This window comes from Mauremys mutica, chromosome 1 (assembly GCF_020497125.1).
Source record: "Mauremys mutica isolate MM-2020 ecotype Southern chromosome 1, ASM2049712v1, whole genome shotgun sequence".
In the NCBI taxonomy this organism is placed as follows: domain Eukaryota; kingdom Metazoa; phylum Chordata; order Testudines; family Geoemydidae; genus Mauremys; species Mauremys mutica.
Window position 1 is genome coordinate 138,563,518 of NC_059072.1, and position 26,618 is coordinate 138,590,135.

At 48.1% G+C, this 26,618-nt stretch overlaps 1 protein-coding gene across 1 annotated transcript in view; it reads right to left on the minus strand.

Moving 5' to 3' along the window:
• Nucleotides 1-423: 423 nt before the first annotated feature.
• The window catches only part of LOC123355778 (antigen WC1.1-like), a 76,084-nt gene continuing 49,889 nt past the window's right edge, over nt 424-26,618 (minus strand). Inside the window, exons 3-16 of the mRNA XM_044998471.1 lie at nt 26,190-26,504; nt 25,633-25,947; nt 20,161-20,478; nt 19,767-20,081; nt 16,723-17,031; nt 14,964-15,026; nt 14,563-14,877; nt 14,097-14,132; nt 13,589-13,726; nt 10,737-10,832; nt 3,960-4,043; nt 2,736-2,825; nt 1,618-1,761; nt 424-815 (exon numbers count right to left, since the gene is read on the minus strand). Of these exons, the coding sequence (XP_044854406.1) occupies nt 655-815; nt 1,618-1,761; nt 2,736-2,825; nt 3,960-4,043; nt 10,737-10,832; nt 13,589-13,726; nt 14,097-14,132; nt 14,563-14,877; nt 14,964-15,026; nt 16,723-17,031; nt 19,767-20,081; nt 20,161-20,478; nt 25,633-25,947; nt 26,190-26,504 (2,699 nt within the window). The 3' untranslated portion in view covers nt 424-654. The remainder of the gene's footprint in view (nt 816-1,617; nt 1,762-2,735; nt 2,826-3,959; nt 4,044-10,736; nt 10,833-13,588; nt 13,727-14,096; nt 14,133-14,562; nt 14,878-14,963; nt 15,027-16,722; nt 17,032-19,766; nt 20,082-20,160; nt 20,479-25,632; nt 25,948-26,189; nt 26,505-26,618) is intronic.

Sequence of the window (26,618 nt, forward strand, 5' to 3'; positions counted from 1 at the left end):
TCCCCTTGTCACTATTGTCTATAAAGTATTTATTATCCTAGCAGAAATATTCTTCCTTTGTATTTATCGCTAATGGGGAATTCTTTTCTCCATTTGTTTAATTTCAGGTGTGAATTACCCAGGGGGAATTTCCCATTTATCTCCTTGGATTCAATGAATGTTTCAAATCTGAATTTGCTTTAGGAACAACCATGTTGCTCACTGCAGAATGTTCTCTTGCTGGTGTCTCACTTTTACCACATGCCAGTGTAAACCACCCCACCCGCTTCAAATAGCTTGCCATACCCAGAGGTGGTCCACCCTTGTCTCTTGGTTTGTTCAATCTCAGCCTCTCCCCGTGGAAACTGCACAATTCATCTGGCAAGAAAAACTTTCACTGTGGGAAAGACTTTCAGAAAGGATTTAATAAGAAAAAGGCACAAATTGAACCTGAAGAAATTACAGGGATAAAAAAGCAGGAAACTTCCATCCTGGTCAATCAATGGAAGTTACACAGAGGAAATCTCTGAACTTTTTCCCAATCACACTTGTATTTCCTGCAACTTCACACAAACCCTAAAGAAACATCTGCTTTGTCTATCTACCAGGCAGGGACTGTCTCTGGGCATCATGCCAGAGGGAGCATTTCTGAGAGAAAGAGGGAAAGCTTTTACATTATCCCAAGGTTATTTGGTCCAATTGCATTTCTCTGATACTGATTCCCCCCGAGTCACCATGTCCCACATCATCATAACTTGTGTCTCCAGGAGGCAGGAACAGGGTTTCTTTCTCTGTCGCAGAGACACCTTCATTCCTTAGAGAGTGCAGACTCCAGCCTAAAATACAAAGAGAGACACATACAGTCAGTGGATACATTTTATGGCTACATAGCAATGGTGGAGGGCACTCGCTGATATGGGTTAGAAAATGTTCCCTCTTCGTTCTTCTCATTGGGTCCATGACAAATTTTAATCCATCATCTCTGTACATATTCTGGAAGTAAAATCCTTGGTTTCCAGACCATTTGCAGTTGCCAAGTGAGAACTGTATTCACCTGTCACTGAATGTACAAAACCCAATCACTTTCAGGAAGTAGCTCTTACTTAAAGGCATTGTATAATTCACTCTGCGCTAACACATAAGCATGTTATTCTTATCAAGTACTAAGTAATGCACATTTGATTGCCACTCCAATTCCTCTGAGGTGGCTGGTGGTGTCTCTGCTCATGACACAATGGGGAAGGGAGGGGAGGGGAGAGGAGATGATGGCCAAGGATAATGGGCAAAGCCTGACTTTTACAGGAAGTGTCATGGGCTCTAACAATGCACATTAGTAACAGGACTTTGGTTTATAAGATTCTGTCCAAAAGATACACACACAGTAAACTGGTCGGAATCCAGTAATCCAGGGTGTGGCAGCCACACAAGGATTTGAACCTAGAGATTGAGGGATTTTGCTGCTTTTCCCATCCCCACTGCAAGCACTGAAGCCTCTGCTTTGAGGGAAAGAAGAGAAGAGAGAAAGAGAGGTTTTTTTTTTTTCCACAGGCGTTGGGTTGGCCAGGTTTGTTCCTTTGTGGTGTAATGCACATTTACACCCATCCCATTCTGTAGAGACACTGTGAAGTGCAAACTCACCTGTCTGTGAATCCCTGTTCCTGTCACTCGCACCAGTGCCTTTCTCATCATTCTGCCCCAAACCAGGGTCATCTTCAGGCTCAGACACTTCTCTGGCATCATCATAACCATCCCCTGGGACATCTCCAGGCAGGGCAGGGGCATCTGACATGAAGATGTGAAGTAATTAAGAGAATATTCACAGTGAAGACAGAATTAAACTACAAGCTGCAGATGCACCAGCCTTACTGGTCCCTGGGGATCTCTCAGCACTTCCACCCTCAGGGTGGTAAGCCCTCTCTGGAACGCTCAGATTGAAGGGATTTACAGATCACATTGATTTGATACATTTCAATAGTTGGTTGAGAGGATCCTAGAGCTCCCAGATGACAAGGGGGATGGGGAGTTGTAGAAAGATGTGACTGGGATCTAGTACAGAGGGATCGCTCCACAAGGCATTTGGTTACAATAATTACAAATGTAAATGACTTGGAATTCTTCAGAGTTTGTTCCTGGCTTCCTAAATTTGATAATATTTTAAAATGTCTTTTCAATGCGTTCTCCTGATAAGGTTTACCCCATAAACTGCCATCAGTCTCCAATGGACTGAAACCACTGGGAGCTGAGCCAGCTAATAAGGGTCAGAAATGGGACTTTGGGTGTAAAATCTCTATGTCCCCCTCTCTTCCCCCTGTCAAAGCATGTCTGACACAGATGTATATAAACTGCCATAGCTGCATGTCAGGAAAGGCTGGCAGGGAACATTGCTCCTATGTGAAGGTCTCTCCTTCGATATTACCTCTTTACAACTAGTGAGTAACCCTAGTGCTCATGGCAGTGTGGGTCAAAGGTCAGTGATCTGAGCCAAGTACCGCGTGGGCAGCTCATGAGAAAACTGCTCCTTCAATCCCTGCAATGGGCCTCTGTCATGACCTAGGACATCACACGCTTCCCTACCCCTGGAACTCCACACAGCTCTTGTAATGCACCTGGTCAGCGCCCCCAGTGTTACGCCAATAGACAATACTGGTGGGTGAACTTTGTGGTTTTCTTAACAAACCATTATTGTTCCTACTGGGAAATACAGTTAGTTTTTTGTCAAGGTGATGTTGCTTCCAGGAGGCGGATTCACTTCTCACCTTGGCCATCTGGAGTCTGGGAGACGTCGTTCAAGGCAGGCTCCTCCACATTATCATAATCCAACTGAGACCCCCCTGGGGAAGCTCCCTCTGAAACAGCAAATGCCACAGTCAGCCCCTGGCACCAGCAGCCTCTCTTCAGTGCAAGTGGCCCTTATAAGTAGAGCTGTTTATCATGGCACTTCAGAGGGGAAGTCACAGGGGGCCCATGGTGAGAAGGGCACAAGTCAGAGAACGACAGTAAAACAGGAGTCCCAGAAATAACTAGGGGCCAATCCTGTCCCTGCAGAATCCAACAGCAGCTCTTGTATGTGTTTCAGTGGGAGCAGGATCTGGGCTTGTGCTGAGATAACAGGTTGGGACACGGGCGCTGCCAGGCCAGAGCCGGCCTGTGTGAATCCAGCTGATCTCTGCAGGTTTGAATTTTCCTGTTTCCCTGGGGAGGGGGAACCTCCCCTCTGCACGATTTAAAGCTCTCACTGGGAGGTTGCTGTTCTGATCTTTTGTGAGCTTCTGCTCTCCACTAGCCTCTCAGGCAGCCCGGGGCTCAGCTTGGCAGCGCTCCAGTTCTCAGCAGAACTGGCTCATCTGCTCAGTGTCTCCTCCCCCAGCCACAGGCTAAACTCCCAAAGGGCCCAAATTCATGGACTCCCTTGAGAGCAGCTGGGATAGAAATGACACCCTGTTTATACTTAGAGATGGGCCCAGGCCAGAAAGTTCAGATCCAGGGTTTTGCTTCAGCTTGTTATAGCAACAGGTGTCAGCTGCAAAACTGACATCTGGAGCTGGGGCCAGAATCTGCAAATCCCCCGTCCCCCAAAGTTCTGGTGGGTTCGGATCAGTGAGTTGGGCTGAGCCCATCTGTAATTATAACACAAGACAATCTTCCCTCTCTCTAACATAGGCCAATATTCCTCTTCTCAGGAGTGAGAGACGAGCCCTGCTGGGCACTGACGCCTTCCACCCAAAGAGACTGACCCGTCTCCTCCAGCTCCTCACCTGGGAAGGTCACTGCAAATCACTCCCAGGGGTGTGTGCTCAGGAGATGGTCACATGTTCCCATCCTGAGATTCTGGCAGAAATCCTGTTCAATGGGATTAGACCCAACAGTGTAAAATGGGACCCATGTGAGGGGAAATGGCTGCAATTGCAGAAGTGTCATAGAAATTCTGTTCTCTGCCTAGATTTGGGTCTCTCGGCCTGAGTCTACCTCTCCTGCATTACCTTGTTCTGATCCAGGATCATTTTCCCCCTCACTGTCCCCGGTGTAATACTGCAGCTTCATCACTGAGTCATCTGAATAGGAGACTGGAGAGACGAGAACCAGAAATTCATCACAGTGAGAACAGCAAAACTGTGGGACTGGGAACACACCCGGGGCCAGGAGCAGGATTTCCAGTTCCAGTCTATTCCTTCTTTTATAGGAGATGGTGACTCACATCGACTCTGAGTGGTCAGAGGCTGACACAGACTCTCCAAGAGAAATCTCCATGTTATTGTGGTAAATGTGACTGAGGGGATGCTACAGTCTGACCTGAAATATACTGGGGTGAGTGAAGGGCACATCTTTGGCTGCTGGTCCAGGGAAGTTCCACAATGGTCCTGGCCTCCTCAGCCACAGAGGGGACTCCTCCTTCTTAAGGGTAAATACCCACCTCCCCCATGAATCAGTCGATCAGCTCTCCATGGTGTTTCCAGATTAGGCAAAGACAGGCCCAGAGCAGAATCTGTGATTCCCTGTAACCATTTTAGCAGTGGTGCTGGGAGATGCCCTGAGCATGTTCCCTGAGCCCCACCACAGCACAGCCCTTGGGCAGGATGTTCCCATCAGACATTGAGACAAAATGGCACAAAGGATAACAGGGCTGTGACTCAAAGTCATGAGGCTCTCCTGGGCTGATCTCTGTGCTCCGCAGGACTAGCCCACAACATTTTGGCACCTGAGGCAGGGAGCTCAAATGATGCCCCCATACCCCCTCGCTTGGGCCAAAACTTTGAAAGGTCTCAATTCTGCCTTCTTCCTGTTCTACTCCTCTCATGGTACTGCTCTGCTACCTACCCCAATAAAGAAGAACTAACAACTTAAAATGCCTTGTTCAAAAAATTTAAGTAACACTTAACTTTCAAACGCCTAAACAGCAAATGTAACTTTTCTTGTCTGCATAGTAAACACTGGCATTTTTATCTGTTTGAATAATCAAAGTGGTGCTTTCTGTGCCTTCTTTGTTGCAAAGATTTGAACTGCTTCCTGCTGAAGGTCCACAGTCTTGGCCAGCTCATGCTCTATTGAGATGGTTGCAAGGCTGACCAGCCTCTCCTGTGTCATTGTGGAGCATAGGTGTTTTTTAATTAACTTCAGCTTTGAGAAGTTGCGTTCTCCACTGGCAACTGTTACAGGAAGTGTTAGAAGTATGCGCAGAGCAACAAAAGTATTTGGAAAGAGTGTGGCCATCTTATTTGTGCACATATATTCCAGAACAGCCTTTGGAGTTGATTCTGCTGAAATGTATCTTGAAAGGGCTTTCAGTTTGTCACCTAAATAACTCGCATCAATATTGCGCATGCCGTCATGTGTCAACACTGTCTCTGGTGCTCTGCATTACTGGTGTAGGTCTTCTTCAGGCATAGTGAGGAGTTTTGGAATATCATACAACATCCCAAATATACTGCTGTGTTCCTTGAGCTGCATGAAATGTTCTTCAACTGACTGTATTGCACAATCTAACACCTGGTTAAAAAATTCAACTTTGAATTGTTCTTTGGGGTCTCTTATGGGATTATCCCGTGCCTCGTAATCAAAATATCTTCTTCTTCGGTGATTCTTGTATTCTTGAATGGATGAGAAAATAGCTTCAGTGTGAAGTTCCTCTGCCAACTTCTGTGCACTCTTCAGAACATTTTGAAATCCCTCATCTGTCCGGTAAGACTGTAGGTATGACTTTGCTTTGTCCAGTTGTTCCATTGCTCCAGATATATCAAGGTCAACACCTTGGAGTCTCTTGTTTACAATATTTATTTCAAACAGTATGTCCTGCCACAACACAAAGCCACACAGAAATTTGAAGTTATGTATGTTTCTGGGGATTCCATTTCCCTCTGCCACTGTTCTCCCACATTCCTGTCATAGCATTATCCTCCATAATGGCAACTATGGCATCATCTATCTTCTTTAAAAATTTCTTAATTGGAGATATACCAATCTCCTAGAGCTGGAAGGGACCTTGAAAGGTCATCTAGTCCAGCCCCCTGCCTTCACTAGCAGGACCAATTTTTGCCCCAGATCCCTAAGTGGCCTCCTCAAGGATTGAACTTACAACCCTGGGTTTAGCAGACCAATGCTCAAACCACTGAGCTATCCCTGCCCCCCTCCTGTCCCAATTTGGTGTTTGATAGGGTTTAATGCCTCCAGTCGCCTTTCCCATCTTGTGGTACTCAGTGGTTTCAGTGTCAGAGAGAATGTTCCCAGATGTTGCCTCAAAATTTGCAATCGATGTGTTGATGCAGAGAAAAATACATAGATGCTTTGAATTACATTAAAAAATTCAGCAGCCTCACTAGAAGCTGATGCTGCATCACTGATCACCAAGTTCAATGTATGGGACATTGAACTGTATGGGACAAAAAGAGCTCAATGGTTTAACTCTCGGATCTGTGTCTGCACTCCTCTATTCTTTCCTCTCATGTGGCACCATTATCGTAGACCTGACCTCTCATGTCAGTTATCGCAATTCCTGTATCTTCCAGCTTTTTAAGCACATTTGTTATACTAGCTCCTGTAGTATCATCAATGTCAATAAATTTTAGGTTGCATCCGATGAAGTGGATATTCACCCACGAAAGCTCATGCTGCAAAACGTCTGTTAGTCTATAAGGTGCCTCAGGATTCTTTGCTGCTTTTAATAAATTCTAGAAAATGTTCTCTGACAGTCACCATTGCAGGGACATTTTCACTAGGTTCTGTTGTTACAAAAAACACCATTAAAGTCATTTGTTCAGTATGGCTGATGTCAGGTGTGCAGTCCAGAATAACAGAGTAATATCTTTAAAAAGCGACAAAGAGTCCTGTGGCACCTTATAGACTAACAGAAGTATTGGAGCATAAGTTTTCGTGGGCGAATACCCACTTTGTCATAGTAATATCTTGTTGACTTCAGATGTGCCACAATCTTATGTTTGACTTTTGTTGCCAGTAACTGTATGATCTCATTTTGAATTGTTTTTCCAAGGTAGTGGTGTGTGTACATTTCTTGGGTGGTGACTCTTCTTAGATGCTCCTGGTGTACAGCATCAAACTCAGCCATCAACTCCACAATTTTAAGGACGTTTCCATTGTTTGGCACATACAACTGATCTGAAGTGCCACACAGTGCTAGGTTTTGGGTAGCAAGAATTCTCACAATGGCAATGAGCCTTTTAGGAACCTTTTGCCAGTAAAGAGACTCTGCTGCAATCTTGTCTTGATGCTGATCATCTATGGTGGCCTTTAACCTTAGTCTCATCTCAAGCTCTTTCCACCTATGGAATGCTCTCTGGTGATTTGCTGCCTTCCCATGGCATGCCCCATTTCTAGTCAGATTTTTCCAGTTCTTTGTTCCTGTAGAACCCAATGTGTCTGGAACATTAGACTGGAAGAGTCTGCAACAAAAACAGTATGCAGCATTCTGGGTTTTTGAGTACATAAGCCATGGCCTCTCCACTTTGTCACCATTGGGGATTTCACACCAGTAATGTGTTAGATGGAAACTTCTATTTTCATTATCTTTGGGGAACATGAAGTTTTTCACTTGCTGTGGCCCATGCAGTACAAGGAAGTCCCTCAGACAACTGCTCAAGTCGCTCCATAGTCCTGGATCATCTAGACTTAAGGAACTAATCTCAGCAGCAGCTGTTTCTAGCACCTCCACCACACTCTTCTCTGATCTACACTTTTCTTCACGAATGTGCATGGTTACATCCATTTGAGATGGAGATATGGATGCTGCAGTAGCTGCCAGGTCACCTGCACTCTGACTAACTGGAAGATCTGGCATCTCCTCACCACTCACATACTCACTGGGGCTGGAAGTCTATGTATCTCAGGAGAGCTCCTTCCTGCTTAGCTAGAAAAGCTTCCTTTGCTTTCTTTCTTTTTCTGAATGCTGCCCCAGAGGGGCGTTTTCTTCTTTCACTCATGACTGCTGTTCTGTGCCAGCTAGAGTGGCTCTCAACACTCAATGGAAGGGGACAAATAAGCAGGCTGGTAGCAGGGCCTGAGTGAGGGAAGATATCAGCATCTTAAGGGCCTAACTGGCTCCTACTTCAGTTGACTGCCTGTTCTCCTCAAGTGGGTTCAGGGAAGCAGCAGGAAACAGGAAGCTCCCTGAGAAGTCCAGGCTCCTGGGGGTGCTCGAGAGGTACATAAGAGGCTCCTCCTCCTTTCTCTCCCTGCAGCTCCTGCTGCTTTCATTTATTCCCTCTCACCTTTTCTCCTGCCTGCCTGTTATGTCTCTTGTGCCCCCCTTCCTCCAGCACAGCACTCCACCATCTCTGTGCGTCTAGAGCAGAGAGATACATATGCACCAGCAGCAGACACAATTTTCTACACTCTGGGTCCTAGTGGCAACCCCCCATAGTCTGGCACCTGAGGTGGCCGCCTGATTTCACCTCATAGTAAGGACAACCCTGCTGCTCAGGGGGCAGGAGGGAGGGAGCTCAATAGACCAGTGACTGCGGTGGGAGGGGGGCACAGAACATCCCCTGCTCCAATGCTCCAGAGCAGTTTTCAAATGATAGTTTAGCCTGGCCCCAGACAGTCGCTTTCCTGACCCCTCACTGGTTACACTCCAAGGCTGCAGGATGGGCAGATAGGACATTAACTGTCCCTAGAATTGGGACTCACAGTGTATGTTGGGAAGGAATTCCATCTCCATCAGTCTACAAGAGTAACTGCTGGTCTCAACACAGAACCAGCTACCAGAGCTACAGCTTGGCAAATAAATAAATAAATAAATAAAAATAGATGGTTTGGTTCTCTGGCCATTGGGGAAGAAAAGCAAAATAACTCGAAGATTGTTTTGAGTTGATCCAAAAATGACTTTTTGGGGAAATTTTTGGCAAATGAAAAAGTAAAAAAAAAGTTTAATGTTGACTGAAATCATTTGGACATTAGTTAATATTTGTTTGTTTATTTGTTTTTTATAGATAAAATTAAAGGAAATTTCTAATGGAAAAGTAATATAAAACTGAAAAAAACCAAAATGTTTTCTTTAGAAAGTGTTGAAATGAAATGAATTGTTCTGTGTGTATTTGGAACAATTGGGTGGAATTGTCAGGAATTTGTGAAATGTTTCAGTGTCTCTGAATCTGCATTTTTCACCAAAACATTTTGCAATGGAGACTTGTGCCCAGTCCCAATGACAAGCTCACAGGACTGAAGATGCAATGATATAACTCTGGGTCAGGGCCTCAGATCAGTGGCGTAGCCAGGTTCTAAGTGCAGGGGGAGGAAACATAAAAAAGGCGCCCCCCCCTTGGCTCCTCCTCTGGCCACTGTGTGTCCCCCCCCTTTGGCTGGCTCCTTCGGCCATGCCGCACCCCCCCCCCCCGGCTCCTTCGGCCACGCTGTGCTGCGGCCACGCTGCGCCACCGGTCTGGGGCGCAGTGCGGCCCGGCCTGGCCGAGGAAGTTTTTAGGAGGGGAGGGCAGAAGAGGCGAGAAAGTTTCACATGCCCCCAGGCGGGACTCACAGCTGCCAAGCGACCTCGGAGGAAGCCATGACACCGCGCCGGGCAGCCGCCACGGCAGTGGGAAGGGAGAAGCGTGCAGGAAGCTCCAGGTGGTTGGAATGTAACCAGCAGCTAGAGGGTCCATGCAGAGGTGCGGGGCCAAGCAAACGGGCGGGGAGGGGCATGGTGCAGGGGGGTGGGGTCACGGGAGCAACCCGAAGGGCGTGGATGCGCAGTAACCGCTTCACACCCCTGCCCCGGGCAATCCCCGCAGGTGGCGGCCTGGAGTCTTGGACGTGACATAAGTAGGGAGTGGATGGTCGGTCCCTACCCTACCCCCCAATCCGCACATGGGCCGCAAGCCGCTGCCGTGAGAATCTGCTGCTGTCACATTAGCAAGGGGCAGGAAGCACTCAGCCGCCGAGCCCTGAGCCACCGCAGGAGGCGGCCGCGGCAATGTTGGGGCTGCGCTGAGCATGGGGCATGATGGCCAAGGAGCTGGCCCCCTCACTCCTCCGGCTGCACCTACCACACACCCCCCATGGCTCCTCTGGCTGTGCTGCCCCCCCTTGCCTGCAGGAGCCCAGTGCCGGCCCCGCAGGCCAAGCTTCAGAGCTGAGCATGGGCCCCGCCTGCTGGCACCATGGTAACCCCTAACTATGGCGCCGCTTTTGGAAAATGTGCTGAGGGGAAGCAGCTGCTTCCCCTGCACCCGCCCTTGCTACACTACTGCCTCAGTTCAAAAGGGAGGGCCGGCTCCAGACCCCAGCGCGCCAAGCGCACGCTTGGGGTGGCATTTTGCCGGCAGGGCAGCAGGCGGCTCCGGAGGACCTTCCGCAGTCATGCCTGCGGGAGGTCCACCGGAGCTGCGGGACAGGTGGACCTGCCGCAGGCTGTGGAGGGTCTGCTGCTGCCGCGGCTCCGGTGGACCTCCAGCAGGCATGACTTCGGAGGGTCCGCTGGTCCCACACCTCCGGTGGACCTCTGCTCCACCGGAGGCATGGGACCAGCGGACCCTCCGTAGTCATGCCTGCTGGAGGTCCACCGGAGCCACGGCTGCAGCGGATCCTCCGCAGCCTGCGGCAGGTCCACCTGTCCCGCGGCTCTGGTGGACCTCCCGCAGGCATGACCTCTGCTCCACCGGAGCCGCGGGACCAGCGGACCCTCCGCAGGCACGTCTGCAAGAGGTCCCCCGGAGCCGCGGGACCAGCGTGCTTGGGGCGGCCAAATTCCTAGAGCCGCCCCTGTCAAAAGGGCATTAGATAGCTGCTCCCTGTTAAGAGAGAGACACACAGACCTGAGCGACTGAACATCTCCTGCTTCTCTCTCATCAGGTTATAATCAATCTCCTCATACACGGCCTCAGAGAAGGGATCCAAGGGTCTTCTGGAACCTGAAAACAAAGGGCAGGATTTGCACAGGGTCACTGAAACCAGAGATCAGAAACACTATGGGATCATCCAGCCCCTCCCCCCAGGGCCCAATGTGATCCTACAACACATTCCCAGTGCTGGAATTGAAATGAGCCAGGGGACAGGGTTTCTTTCCACAACAGCCCTTTGATAATGGTTCTCAGGGGTAGTTCGCTGTCAGGAAGCTTCCTCACATTCATCTTAAATGTCCCCTTTTTAATCTCATCCCATTATTCTGGGCTATTCCCCTTTGGAGCAGCTTAAATAATGCTTCTCCCATGATGCTGTTTATCGGCAAAATGGTGATAACACCTTTTTTTTTAAAATTGAGTTTAAGGCCAGAAGGGACCATTAAAACATCTAGTCTGACCTCCTGTATAACACAGGCCACTGCATTTCACCCAGATACCCCTAGGTTTGATCCCAAAGATGCATTTAGACTAAAGCATTTCAGTCCTCGGCAGAATAAGCTCTTGTGTGCCACAGGCAGAAAGCAGGAACGACAAAGGTACCACCAATGCCCAAGGCCCCTGCAATGGCAGGGAACTGACTAGGTGAGAGAAGCCTAGATAATCCTGGCAGGTGATCCATGCTCCATGCTTCAGAGGAAGAGGAAAATCCTCCAGGGTCCCTTTTTGCCAATCTTCCCTGGGGGAAAATTTCTTCCTGACCCCAAATCTGACAATCAGTTTGAACCTGAGCATGTGGAAAAGACACCAGCCAGATATCTTAGCAAGAAGTTTCTCTGAACCACCTCAAAGGACTGGTCCAGCCCATCCAGCATCCCAGCTCCCTCTGTAGCTAATGTCTGATGCTTCAGAAGAGGGCAAGAAACAAAACAAAGCACAAATATGGGGGCTTCCCAGAATTCTTTCCTGAACCCGGCAGGTAACTGGCTGAAGCCCTGAAGCATGAAGTCTGATTATAGTCAGAGGTGAAAGTAAGCCGGTCCAGTCCGGCGTACCGGCAAGAGCCAGTACACTGTGCTGGACCGCACCGGCTTCTGCGGCGGAGATTTCAAGGGCTCTGGGCTCCTCGCAGAGTCCTTTAAATCTCACCCACAGCTCGGCGCCCAGGCTGTGGCTGTGATTTAAAGGGCTCGGAGCTCCTGTGGCTGTGGAGAGCTCAGAGCCCTTTTAATTCCGCCCCACAGCTTTGGCAGCCGGGTTGGGGCTGGGATTTAAAGGGCTCAGAGCTCCCCACCGCTGCGGGGAGCCCCGAGCCCTTTAAATCCCCCCCGCAGCTCTGGCGGCTGGGCAGGGGCTGGGATTTAAAGGGTCCGGAGATCTGCGGTAGCTGGAGCCCCGGGCCCTTTAATTTGCCCCTGAGCCCCAGGGGCTCCCAGCCACAGCCACAGCCGGGAGCCCCAGGTTGATTTAAAGGCCCTGGGGCTCCCAGCCACAGCCAGTGCCCCAGGGCCTTTAAATCTTGAGATGCCCCGCCTCTTCCAGTTGAGGCCACGCCTCTTCCAGATGAGGCCTCACACCCCTCAGGACTCCGGCAGTACCGGTAAGTCCTGTAAGTTACTTTCACCCCTGATTATAGTCATTGTCTTACTGCAAAGTTGTGAATGTTACGTGTATGTTGATGGCCACCCCGTTCTCCATTTTCTTTCCAATGAGCTGTTATCTATATGTTTGTACAGTGTTTTATAGAAGTAAAATCCCCTACAAGTGCCAGCTTTCAGTACAATACAGTATAATGCTCCTTTCCCACACATCTCCTTCCTAAGATTGTCTTTTCTACTGGATCACTCTCTTCAAAACTATTTACCACAGCTCGATTTTAAGACACGTTTTTTCCCCCGACAATATTTCCAATTTCTCTAGGTTCTTTTTCCATGATGTCTCTCCTCATGATATTCAGAACCCCTCCCTGTGACAGATACTGCAACCCCAGGTAGTATCTTTGGGAATCACTGTATTAAATCTATGAATAGTTTAAGTTCTACTGCATTTGGGAGGGTTACCACAGCTCCTTTGGGAAGAAAAAACAGGGTGGGTGGGTGGGTGGGTGAGGCGTGATTAAGGTGAATCACTGAGATTGTAAACAACTCCAGAAAGGTAACAGCCTTCAAGGTGGTTTATACAGACTGGTTCAAACTGGGTTACCAGAGTCAAGAGACAAAGAAACCTTCTGGTATGAAACGCTGTTTAAACAGACTCAGGGCCTTCATTTTGATTTATTAAATGGGCAGGACCTTCTGACCACGGGGATCCCAACACTGAATAATTGGACGGACGGTGGTCTACCAGGCTGCTGAGAGAAAGCTGGCTCGTAACTTGTGACTGCTGGCAATGCACTGCTCAGAGCCTTTGGGGAGAACGCACAGCATTGGGGCTGGCCTGTAGGCAGACTGGTTTGCTGGGGTATCACAGTGGAAGGCAGGGGGCTGTGCAGCATTAAAAACCCCTGGCCACAAGGAGGTGGGACAGGGGGTTCCCACCCAGAGACAGGTGATGGCTGGAGACCTGAGTAGGAACTCCTGGAGTGGATCACTGGAAGGTGGGGGGGATAGAGATGCAGCTTCTCTGAAGCTGTCCCTAGCTAGTATCATCTCCAGATTTCATGACTGGACTGTTCAATTGCCAAACAGTTAATAAAATAGTAAATGAGAGAGGAGTTACCAGGCACCCCGTCCACCCCACCCAGCCTGGTACCACCCCTCACCCTGACACCCTGCAGCCCCCCTGCTCTTGCAGAGGCATTTCACACAGTGACATCAATCAGCACCCACCTCTGCGCTGTGCCCTGGCACTTCGCACCTGCGCCCCCAGGATGATTAAGACCAGGCAGAGCAGGGCCCCCAGGATAATGCAGACGACCACGGGCACCGTGATTCTCCCACTGTCAGTGGGAGGACGGCGCGGGGGAGCTGGATGGAAATGAACATGCAAAAGGGAGAGATTATCGTGTGAGAGTCGGGGGCGGGGGCAGGGAGCTCCCCAGTCACTCATTGCATGGCCCAGGACAGCAGGGTAATGGGCTGAGACACAGTCTGTGAACCATGAGGGCAGCTCACAGGCTGCTGTTTAAATCATAGGCCCTGCCTGGTTAGCTGGAGCCAGCAAACAGGAACCACCCTGCTCAGCAGGGCCTGCAGCTCCCACCCAGGTGTCATTCACCCTCAGATTTCACAGGCCATGGAAAGGAGCTCCTTCCCTCAGGCTGCAGCTTGCAGCTCCTCCTCTGTGACCCAGCACCAGGGAAATGTAACCCTTGTTGGGAGGAGGGGGATGCTTTACCTGGGGTATTTGGAGAATCTGTCCTCTCTGTCCCACCTGCAAAGGGAAAGGGAAGAGAGTTGGAGCCTGGAGCAAGGGCGAGGTGACGTGCTGGTTCCTGGGGGGAACCTCACCACTGAGAGTCCCTGGTTGTCTCCAGCTGTCACCTCCACAAACTCCCTCACAGCAGCACAGGGCCTGTTTGTTAGTGATTTAGGGCCCAAGTTCCTTGTGCTCTGTGCAGCAATGAGCACTCTAGTAACAAACCAGCACACTGGGGCCTGCGATGGATGCAGGGGTTATGTGGGCTGATGCCTGAGCCAATCTGACCCCACAAAGGTCCCACTCCACAGCATCCATGATGCTCCTGCACACAGGAGATGGGAAGGCCTAGTCTGGGACCAAGGGGGGGTGGGGGGAGGGAGGGCTGATCCATCCTCTTCCCTGAAAATTACAGCATGTAGCAGAAACATCTCCTGTCACTCACCTGAGCAATTCACAGCAGCATCTTCCTTATGACCACAGTTGCTCTCACCCCAGGGCTTGGCAGGACAGTCCCAGAGAGATGACTCTGTCCCTCTGCAATTCAATGTCTCCACCCAGATGGGACCAGTCCCCTCGCCGAATGCAGCCTTGTCCGGGGCAGATAAAGCAGATCCACAGCCCAGTAGTTTACACACAACGTTAGCATCTGCCATGTCCCAGGAGTCATCACAAACTGTCCCCCAGGAACCATGGTACCAAACCTCCACTCTCCCCTCGCATCTGTCCTTTCCTCCCATGACACGTAACTTCTCCTGGTCTGGAAATGTAGAAACCTCACATGTTACTAGGGCAGCTGGGAAAGTCCTTAGGGACCAAGAGTGAGATAGTAAGAAGCAGAGATACCTGTGCAGCTTGGAGAGTTCGGGCACTCGGTGAATGGGTTTCGATTTGGTTTTGCTTTTTTTCCTATGAAGAGAAAAAGCCGAGGTAAATGCACTGGGTTGTGCGTGTGATGTGGAAATAGAATTTATCTGTATTTTAACCCTCTAATTTCAGCACTGTATAAACTGAAATGTGAACTCGGGATCATTTAATACCTAATGAATTTGCTACTCAGATGCTACTGAGACACAGTGGGGGATTCCAGTTCTGAGCCAAACTGCACGGCCCGGGCCCATCTCTGATTGTTCATCCCAAAAGGATTAATAACCACAGAGCTGCCTAATGATGGTCTCTAGGGAGAGGCTTTGCTTTGCTCTCACGCTACCTTATCTCACTGTATAACACTGGTCTCTTTTATAATTAACTGATTAACTTCCATGTTTGTTGTTAATCAGAGAAATGCTTATTCATATTCTTATTCATTCATACTCCTCCCACAGTATTCTTGCCAGCAAGTTAAAGAAGTCTGGGCTGGATGAATGGATGGTAAATTGGATAGAAAACTGGCTAGATGGTTGGGCTCAACGGGTAGTGATAAATGGTTCCATGTCTAGTTGGCAGCCAGTATCAAGTGGAGTGCCCCAAGGGTCGGTGCTGGGGCCGGTTTTGTTCAATATCTTCATTAACGATCTGGAGGATGGTGTGGACAGCACCCTTAGCAAGTTCGCAGATGACACTAAACTGGGAGGAGTGGTTGATACGCTGGAGGGTAGGGCTAGGATACAGAGGGACCTAGACAAATTAAAGGATTGGGCCAAAAGAAATATCATGAGGTTCAACAAGGACAAGTGCAGAGTCCTGCATTTAGGACGGAAGAATCCCATGCACTGCTATAGACTAAGGACCAAATGGCTGGGCAGCAGTTCTGCAGAAAAGGACCTAGGGGTTACGGTGGACGAAAAGCTGAATATGAGTCAACAGTGTGCCCTTGTTGCCAAGAAGGCTAATGGCATTTTGGGTTGTATAAGTAGGGGCATTTCCAGCAGATTGAGGGATGTGATCATTCCCCTCTATTCAGCACTGGTGAGGCCTCATTTGGAGTACTGTGTCCAGTTTTGGGCCCCACACTACAAGAAGGATGTGGATAAATTGGAGAGAGTCCAGCGGAGGGCAACAAAAATGATTAGGGGACTGGAGCACATGACGTATGAGGAGAGGCTGAGGGAACTGGGATTGTTTAGCCTGCAGAAGAGAAGAATGAGGGGGGATTTGATAGCTGCTTTCAACTACCTGAAAGGGGGTTCCAAAGAGGACGGATCTAGACTGTTCTCAGTGGTAGAAGATGACAGAACAAGGAGTAATGGTCTCAAGTTGCAGAGGGGGAGGTTTAGGTTGGACATTAGGAAAAACTTTTTCACTAGTAGGGTGGTGAAGCACTGGAATGGGTTACCGAGGGAGGTGGTAGAATCTCCTTCCTTAGAGGTTTTTAAGGCCAGGCTTGACAAAGCCCTGGTTGGGATGATTTAGTTGGGTTTGGTCCTGCTTTGAGCAGGGGGTTGGACAAGCTGACCTCCTGAGGTCCCTTCCAACCCTGAGATTCTATGATTCTATGATTCTATATAAAAGGCTGTGAAAATATGTTTGTATCTTGTGTTAAGAATTTACATCGGCTTACACTGAGATGTGAACTACAACAAGTTCTATCCTTACACTTCAATTAATTGAGCACATTGCGTACATGTGTGTATCCACATGCACATGCAGGTAGTTTCAGAATTACCAGTGCAAGAAATATGGGTCTCTTCTTCTCGGTTTTCACACGACTTTGGATTCCAGGGCACTGATGGGCACTGCCAGAGGGAGCTGTGCTGCTCACTGCATCTAACGTGGTCCAGCCATGTGGGACCCTTTCCATATTCTGAGACTTCTGCAATATACCCTCCGTCCCCACAGTTCAGCTGTTTGCAGACAATTGTTGCGGTGACTTCAGACATGCCATTGGAGCAAACACTGCCCCACGTCCCATTGTAGAAAACCTCCAGCCGCCCAGCACAGTCACTGTCGCTCACCAGCCTCAGATCTGTGAACTCTAGAAGGAAATGCACAAAAGGGAATTTAAATAATCTGATTCTGAAATGAACTGGAGTGTGAAGAGTGAAATCGCAGCGATTGCTAATGATCCTGCACATCATTCTGCAGGAGCAACTGCTAGAGAACCACTCAAGAATGAGAGACTCTTTTAGACATCACAGGCCCCTTAGAAATACAGTGGGCATCTCTGGAAGGCCACCAGTTGCCAGCAACTACATACAGATTGTAACAGGCCTGGAAGGATTGTGACATTGGCAGACCAGATGCCAGCTCTTGCCCAGGCTGCAGGCATTAGCTAAGACCTGACAATCTCATATCTGGAGACCAGGCCAGGTCACCTGTGTGTTACTTTTGCTCAAAACAGGTATTAGTCTTGTAAGAATATATTTAGTGTTTAGACTCTGTGAAATGGTGGTTAGTTGCTACAAGCATTAATCTCACTTGTAATGTAAAAAGGCAACTAAAATGATTAAGGGCTTGGAGAGGGTCCCATATGAGGAAATATTAAAGAGGCTAGGACTCTTCAGCTTGGAAAAGAGGAGACTAAGGGGGGATATGATAGAGGTATATAAAATCATGAGTGATGTTGAGAAAGTGGATAAGGAAAAGTTATTTACTTATTCCCATAATACAAGAACTAGGGGTCACCAAATGAAATTAATAGGCAGCAGATTTAAAACAAATAAAAGGAAGTTCTTCTTCACGCAGTGCACAGTCAACTTGTGGAACTCCTTACCTGAGGAGGTTGTGAATGCTAGGACTATAACAGCGTTTAAAAGAGAACAGGATAAATTCATGGTGGTGAAGTCCATAAATGGCTATTAGCCAGGATGGGTAAGGAATGGTGTCCCTAGTCTCTGTTTGTCAGAGGATGGAGATGGATGGCAGGAGAGAGATCACTTGATCATTACCTCTTAGGTTCACTCCCTCTGGGACACCTGACATTGGCCACTGTCGGTAGACAGATACTGGGCTAGATGGACCTTTGGTCTCACTCGGTATGGCTGTTCTAATGTCTGTGGTCCATGCTACAAGAAAATATGTAAGTTTTGCTTTATAACTGAAAATGTTGGCTCTGAACTTGTGAGCTCAGGCACGGGAATCATCTTCCTCCCCTCCTCCATGCCCAAGGACTTTCAAAATCAGATGGGCCATCAAGGATTGGTTAATGGCCTTATCACACCCAGGGAGCACCACATGCAGAAGGCCTCCTCCCATCGCTTTGAAGGCTGGAAGAAGGAGCTAAAAATAGTAGATGTGAAGATTTTTCATCCTTTTGGCTATTTGAAGTATGACAAGGCTAGAGGCACCAAACTGAAGCCAGAGACCCCAAGGGGTTACCCTTGAGTCAGGGCTGAGGGACATTTGGAATTGACCGATCACTACAACTCTGTCACTCCTAGGATTTAAATGGTAACTAATTTGTGTGTAGATGTTTGCTTGCTTTAACCTGTATTTCTTTTTTTATTCTTTTTATTTCTTTTTTCCTAGTCAATAAACCTGCATATAGTTAATTACGATTGGCTACAGGCATTGTCTTTGGTGTAAGATCTAGGTTACCAACTGACCTGGGGTAAGTGACTGGTCTCTTGGGACTGGAAACAACCTGAATGTCAAGTGATTTTTGGGTGTAAGTCCAGTTTGTGTGTGGGTGGCCAGATAGACTGGAGAGTCTAAGGCAACTGTCTATGACTCCATGGTAAGCTTGATATAGTGATCCTGGAGTTCACATCTGTTACTGACTTGGTGAAATCTAATAGAATATACCACCAGTTTGGGGAGTTGCCCTGTTCTTCACATTTTGCCCGGAGGTGAGCACTCAGAGCTGTGAGCTACCCCAGACAGCATGGCAGGGATCAAACAGTCTGACCTTCTGTAAAACAGCTTAATAGAGCTTAATAAGTTGAGTCTGACTTAAGCAGAGCTTCTAGAAAGGCATCCATTCTAGACACCAAGACTTCAAGAGATGCAGAATGCACCATTTCCCTGGCAGTTTGTTCTGATGGTTAATCACCCTCCCTGTTAAAAACCTGCGCCTTATTTCTGAGGCCAATTTGTCTGGTTTCAGCTTCCAGCCATCGACTCTTGTTCTGCCTTTCTCCATTAGATTAAAGAGCCCTTTAGTAAGTGCTATGTTCTCCTTGTGACCGTCATCAAGTTTCCTCTTTGTCTTTCTGTTAAGCTGAACAGATTCAGCATCTTAAATCTCTCACCGTAAGGCTTTTATTCAAGCCCTCAGATCACTTTTGTGGCTCTTCTCTGCTCCCTCTCCAATTTTTGTGGACATCAGACCTGGACACAGTATTCCAGTATCTGTCTCACCAGTGCCATATACAACAGTAACATTTAGTCCTCCCTCCTACTCTCTGCTCCCCTGTGTATACATCCAAGGTTCGCATTAGCCCATTTTGATACACAGAGCACTGGGAGCTCATGTTCAGTTATTTCTCCACTAGGACCCTACATCCTTTTCAGTCACTGCTTTCCATGATACTGTCTCCTTCAGACACCTGAGATGCAGTATTCTAACATTAGGGAAATCTTCCAATAGCTCCAGTATCTCTGGGTGGGAGCTGAAGACTTTCTAATGGTGACTCTGGTAGGTAGTTACACAGGGGAAAGAGAGGCAGAGACTGTCAGGGAAAGTATCATTATCACCAATATCCTTAAACATCTGCCCCCTCCATTAAATCCCCTGGTAACACGGCTCACCAGAGCATTCCCAGAACAGACCTGAGCAGAGAACTCTGGCGTCCTCTTTGTGTCTGCAGTTGTGCTGGCCCCAGCCCCTGGAAGGACACGACCAGAGATCGGATTCATTCCCAGAGCAGTTCACGTCATCCAGCCAGATCTGCCCGGATCCTTCCCCATAATGAGCAGAGACAGTTGCACTGATGGCGTGTCCACATCCCAGTTGTTTGCAGACAACATTGGAGTCCAGTAGGTCCCAGAAATCATCACAGACTGTCCCCCAGCTGCCATTGTAATAAATCTCCACTCTCCCAGCACAGCGACCTGCCCCATTCACCAGTCTGATCCGCCTGCTTCCTGCAGGGATAGATCCCAGCTGTTAATATGTATTTTCCTACTGAACAGAGAATGCTTGTGAGATTTGGAAATGAATCACCTGAACAAACGACACCCACGTCCTCAGCAATTCCTGCCTGGGCTGTCTCAGATGTGGAGTTGTCACAGAGAGTCAGACGAGTCTCATTTCCTGCACACTGGACCCTTCTCAGCCCCACGGGGCCTGTTCCTCGCTCAGACTTAGGGGGGTTATAAGCTTTCTCAGCGACTCCACACCGGAGCTGCCTGCACACCACGCTGGCATCGTTCATGTCCCACTGATCATCCAGCACTCTGCCCCACACACCATGGAGGGAAATCTCAACTCTCCCATCACACCGGCTCTCTCCATTCAGCAGTCTGAGTGATTCAGAGTGACCTGGGATCAGGAGAGAGGGGAAATACACTGAATAACACTCCCTGTTATACACTAGAAATAGTACAGAGTGTGCATGAAATTATGGACTGTTTCTCAATAAGAAGATATAAGCCAGTGATCAGAGTGTGTCACAGTGTTAAAGGGAACAGCCTCTGTCAGAAGACACTTATTCTTTTGAATCTATAAGTGGAAGGTGCTATAAGGATTGTAACACTCTGAGCTTGACAGAAGGGCTTGCTAGCAGCCTCTGTAAATGAGTGACCGAGGGAATTCCTGCAGGATACTGATTGGGAAAATAGTCTTTGTGTGTGGTGGTAGAATGGCTGCTGAGGTTTGTAGTCACTTTAGCCAGGCTTAAATGCCTGGAAACCAGTGAGCGGTGTCTGCACAAGCACTTAGCAGATGGGTCATGAATGATATAGGCAAATTTGCCTTGTGGGAGTTTGGCCAATGGAAGAGCAGGGCTCACGGTGGTCAGGAACAGATTATTGTTGGTAAAATTCCTTAGTTCCCTCTGATCTTTGCTCAGTCGGTGGCAACTTTCTTGGTTCACCTGGGTCCAGTGCAAGAGCTCCCAGTGTGAGATAGTTCCCGGCACTGGTGGTTCTGACTGGAGCTGTCCCCTGAAGTGTGGTGTCATCTCTGAGCCCAACGTGAGATTCCAGCTGATCAATTCACACCACACTAAGCAGGTTGTGTGTGGGGCGGGGAAGGGGATGTTCTCTGTTGGTGAATATTGTGACTCCAACGTCAGTCTTTGCGTGTGTCTCAGAATCAGTGAGTCCTACAGCAAGGTGGTAAGTTAGGAATTACTCACCGAGTTCAGACCCAGGTGCAGCCAGGAGAGACTGACAACAGCAGAGTCAGTGCAGGGTGCACCCACTGGCTGTGTCAGGTACAGTACGTACTAGTATGGCAACCTAACGGGTGCAGTGTGTGTGCACTGGATCCAAACAGCTCAAGGATCTTGGTGCCAAATAACATTTCAAGGCTAAGAGTGAAATCCTGGCCCCACGGAAGGTAATGCTAAAACCTCCATTGACTTCAATGCAGCCTGGAGTTTGCCCTAAGACTGGAGCAGGAGAATGCCTGCATGCAGCTAGTGTAGTGCAGGGGTGTAGCCATGGGTGGGCCATGGCCCACCCAGTTAGCATCCAGGCCCACCCAAATTAGGGACAGAGCCTCCCAAATCTTATATAGGCACCTATTACCTCCCACCACCTGTCCAATTTTTTTACATTTGCTGTCTGGTTACCTAGGCACACCCTGCAGCCTGCGTGCCCCGGGCAGCCCCAGCTTTGGGTGCCTGCTGAGCGGAAAAGGCTGGCTGGAAGGGGTGGAGGGAAGAGATCCCCCCTCCTGCCCCCTCACCAGGGCACTGGATCCCTCCTGCACACCTCCCTCTACCCCTTCCGTCATTGTCCACTCCCCAAAATTCAGGACCCCTGTTTGAAATGGGCCATCCTGATTATCACTACAAAAGTTTTTTTTTCTCCTGCTGATAATAGCCCACCTTAATCGATTGGTCTGTCAACCCCCATTTTTTCATGTTCTCTATATATATCATCTATATCTATATCTCTCTTCCTACTGTATTTTCCACTCCATGCATCTAATGAAGTGGGCTTTAGCCCATGAAAGCTTATGCCCAAATAAATGTGTTAGTCTCCAAGGTGCCACAAGTATTCCTCGTTCATTCTGCTTATACAGACTAACACGGCTACCACTCTGAAACCCGTCCTAGCTATGGCACTAGTGTAGTGTGAGGGTAGAGAGTAGATTTGGGGCTTTCCCAGGGCCAGCTTCAGGTTTTCTGCCACCCCAAGCAGTGGAAAAAAAAAAGCCTATCGGCGGCAGCTCAGTCGTGCCGCTCCATTCTTCGGCGGCAGTTTGGCGACATGTCCTTTGTTCCCTGTCTTCATCTTTGGCAGCACTTTGGAGGCAGGTCAAAGAGAAAGAGAGAGACTGAGGGACTCGCCACTGAATTCCGGCAGAAGACCCAGAGGGGCCGCGCCAATAGCGGACGGACTGCCGCCCTTTTGTATTGGCTGCCCCAAGCACCAGCTTCCTTAGCAGGTGCCTGGAGCTGGCCCTGGGCTCTCTGAGGAGCTATAACTGGGTACCAGAGCCCCTCAGGAAGGCCATGTGGGATCATGCCAGAAAGAGATCCTACGGAAGGGACCAGGTGTTTTTCCTTAGAAGGGATTCTCCTTCCAGTAGCTGTAGGGAGAAATCAGCATTTTCATGTGCTGAGGAGTTCCCTCCGAGAACCAGGGCATGGGCTGGGTAGGTAGTTAGGAGAGGCAGGGCAGGGCTGTGGGGAATTCAGTTAGGAATGCAGGTAGCAGCCTCTGTGAGAAGCAGGAGAACTGGGAGGTGATTTGCCCCCAAGGTACAAAGGTATCGGCTGTGAAGAGGAGAGTAGACGTCTGTTGTGAGTGCTGGGCAGGGCCCTATAGGCTTAGTCATGGTGTGTAACGGCACCAGTGACTCTGGGCTCTGTGGGAGACAGTCCTGGAAGCTACGTGTCCATTATTAGGAAGAAGGTTGAAATCCAAGGCTTCTGCAGTAGGTTTCTCTGTAAGGACCCCAGTTCCAGCCAGGCAAGAAGCCCTGTGGAGACTTTGTACATGGCTGAGAAGATGGGGCAGAGAGGGGAGCTGCAACTTCTTAAGCAGGAGGGATCCCTTTGGTGAGGGGAGAAGCAGATGATCACAGTGGCTTCTTTGGGTCTTAAAACTCTACAAATCTATAAACCCATAAGACGGGCTCCATTTAGTCACAAGGGAACCAGATTGGCTGGCCAATAAAAATAAGTTTTCTAGTGAATTATTTTTCCTGCAGGGCTCTGGCCTCTTTCAGTGCCCAGGATGGATAAATCGGGGTTGTGCAGCATCAGGCTGTTGCCTGTACGACCCCTGCCTCATTCACTTTAGAAACTAGAAGGCCTGTAGAGAAGGAGCAGGGGAGCACAGGAAAAACTAGGATGATCTTGTTAAGAGCAGTGACCAGTATTCAGTAGAGCTCAGTTCTGTTCCTGCTTCTGTTGCAGACTTCACAGGTGATGCTGAGCAGGTCTCTTAAGCCAGTTTTCATGGGGTGTGATCTGCAGAAGTACTGAACACTCACAACTGCCGCTAGGGTCAAGACAAGCTGTGGCTGCTCAGCCCTTCTGCAGTCAGGCAGTGTGGAACTAGCACAGGGCTGCAAGTCAAAATATTCAGTTTTATCCTGGTTCCACTGCTGACTCACTGGGTGGCCTTGGGCAAGTCACTTTGTTTTCTCTCTCAGTTTCACCAGCTGTAAAATGGAGCTAATAATAATACTTATCCACCTGCTTACCTGGAGTTCTGTGAGGGTTTATTAAAGTTTTTGCAGTACTTTGAACACATAAAGATCTATAGAAATGGTGAGTACACTGAAGAATCAGGCCCTGAGGGTCTCAGGTTGGTGCCCAATCATCCCAAATAAGTAGCGAGTTTGGAAGTTTGGCTTTAATCATTGTTTGTAAAAATTTTAAAAGCAACTAAATGATGTAGGAGCCTACGTGCCATTTTCAGAAATGATTTAGGCTACAAGAAGGTGAAGTCTTCAGGGTTCTTGGGCTCCTTCGTTACTGGAGAAAATGGGATTAAAGTCCCTAAGTCAAGTCACTTAAGCTTATTTTGTCATTTTGAAAATGTTATTCTTGGGCTTCTAAGTGCCTAAGTCACATTTGAAATAGCAGATTCTTATGATGCCTATCTCCCAGGGGTGTTTTGAAGACAAATTCATTAATGTTTGCGGTGCACTCTGATACTACTGTTATGAGCACCATAGAAAAGCCCATGAAGAAATTAATAATTCTGTATTTAGGGCAGTGTTTGTACGGTATGTAGAGTGAATAAGGCCCTAGGTCACAGGTTGAATTATGAGGATAAAAAGAAATATTCTACAGCTCCTTCAGCCCCTGATCACCATCCTCCCAGTGCACTAAAGGAGGCAGGAGCTAGTGGGATGGAGGGGAATAATAGGACATATACATGAAATTAGATTGTGTCATAATGTATATGCAGAAGGGAGGGTGGGAGGTCTGAATTAATATTGCGTGGATAACCTTAACTCTGATATTTCCTAATTCTTGCGCATTTGGCTTTGACTAATAAGACTGTTTAATTTTGTAATGTTTTTATGGAAGGTAAATATTAGAGCTGTTAACAACCCAGCATTTTTCTTGTTAAGTACTGTATGATAATGCAGTATTCAACTTTTAAACACATCAAAGAGATTGCAATGTGAAAATGGAATGAGAATTTTTGTTTCGATTCTAACTAAAATGTTGATTCATTTAAACTTTTTGAAAATGAAAAAATCTATTTTCCTTTTCATATTTGGGTTTACAAGTTTTCCCCATCTCCCCCTTTCTATTTTTTCATCTTTTCTTCCACTGTAAAAAGTTTGAAAAAATTTAAAAAAATGTAAGGAAGTGGGGTGGGGGAGGAGGGAATCTTTCTGAGTTTTTTTTTTCAACTGGAAAGGTGTGAAAAAGAGTTAGAAAAAAACAAAGTGAGATAAAGTGCTACTTTCTCTGTGACGTGCTACCAAAAATATCCTCAGGAACTCAAGTGAGAGAGGGGAAATGTTTATTTTCAGCAGTTTATAATTCAAGCAAACCTGGAAGGGATTTCCCTGCACTAGGGGAAGGCACTTCCCTGGCCCCAGCATTACCCTTTCCCAAATTGCAAAGGCTGCTGCAAACAGTGAAGGCATAAAAGCTTCTCAAGAAGGTGTTGAGAGTATTTTATAATAGAAAGTGTGAAGCAACCTCCATATTGGGAATTGCTAGTAGCTCCCCCTCTAATTACTATAGCAGTGATTTCAAGAAGGATGGGGATAATGAATTGGTGACATTTATGAAACCCGAAGGACAAAGTGCTGCCTCTGCTCCATTGCCCTGCGGAAGGACAGAGTTGTTAATGTTTTTACTGGAGAATCCAGGGCATTCCTGGGTCATCACTATTCTTTTTGTGATGATATTTATTTTAATTTTATTTTAATACGTTTACCATTATTATAGTGGGTTAGGATCTAGCTCCCCCTCCCCTTGCTGTGCCCTGAGGTTCCCCTGCTTTAGAGTCTAAGGGGCAAGTGTCATTAAGCCAACATTACACTTACCTGAGCAAACCACACTGGCATCATTGTCGTGGGAGCACTGAGAGGCCCCCAGGGCAGTAACAGGGCAATACCCTAAATGAGGTTCAGTTCCTTTACAGTGAAATGTGTCAGTCCGGACAGAGACAGTTCCCCTCCCAAAATACCCTCCTCCTGGGGCTGATATAGAGAATCCACAGTCGAGCTGTCGACAGAGAACGTTGGCATCTGGTAAATCCCAGCGTGAGTCACAGAGGGTTCCCCAGGCACCAAGAACCTGGATCTCCACCCTCCCTGAGCATGTTGTGCTGCCGTTCACCAGCCGGAAACCTGTGTGCACTGGGGAGAAGGGAGAAGGGGTTTAGAGAGGGATCCTTGGAGCTATTTTATATCATATAGTTAAAGAAAGGAAAGTCAGGGGGGATTTGATGCAATTTTAGTTATCTTGGATCATTGTGTTTTATGAGAAGCTGTGCCATCCTATTACCCCAGCTCTCTGCACAGTGATATCAGTATATTGCTTCACCCTAATCTAAAATTCACATCACTCAGATTTTAAAGACTTTGCACTGAATTCTTACCTGAGCATATGGCTCCAGCATCATTTGCGTGTGAGCATGTCTGACTGATGTTCGATATCCTGGGACAGAACGCATGGTGAGACTCATTCCCCACACACTGGAACGCTTCAGTCCAGATTGGTCCATGTCCTTCTCCAAAGTGAGCTCCTCCTAGGATGGACAGAGCTGTTCCACATTGTAGTTCATTACAGATAACGTTGGCAGCTTTGAGATCAAAGTGGGCATCACAGACTGTGGTCCATGTTTCTCCATCTCTTATTTCCACACGTCCCGAACAGCCACTATGCCCTCCAACCAGCCGGGGCTTAATGTGCCCTAGAAATTCAATGAAGGCAAGAATTTACAAGGGAGTCTCAGGGAGTTAGATGCTCAATGGCCATAAATTTTTGGCTGAACACCAATCATGGCTCAGTGGAAAAGTGCAAGCAG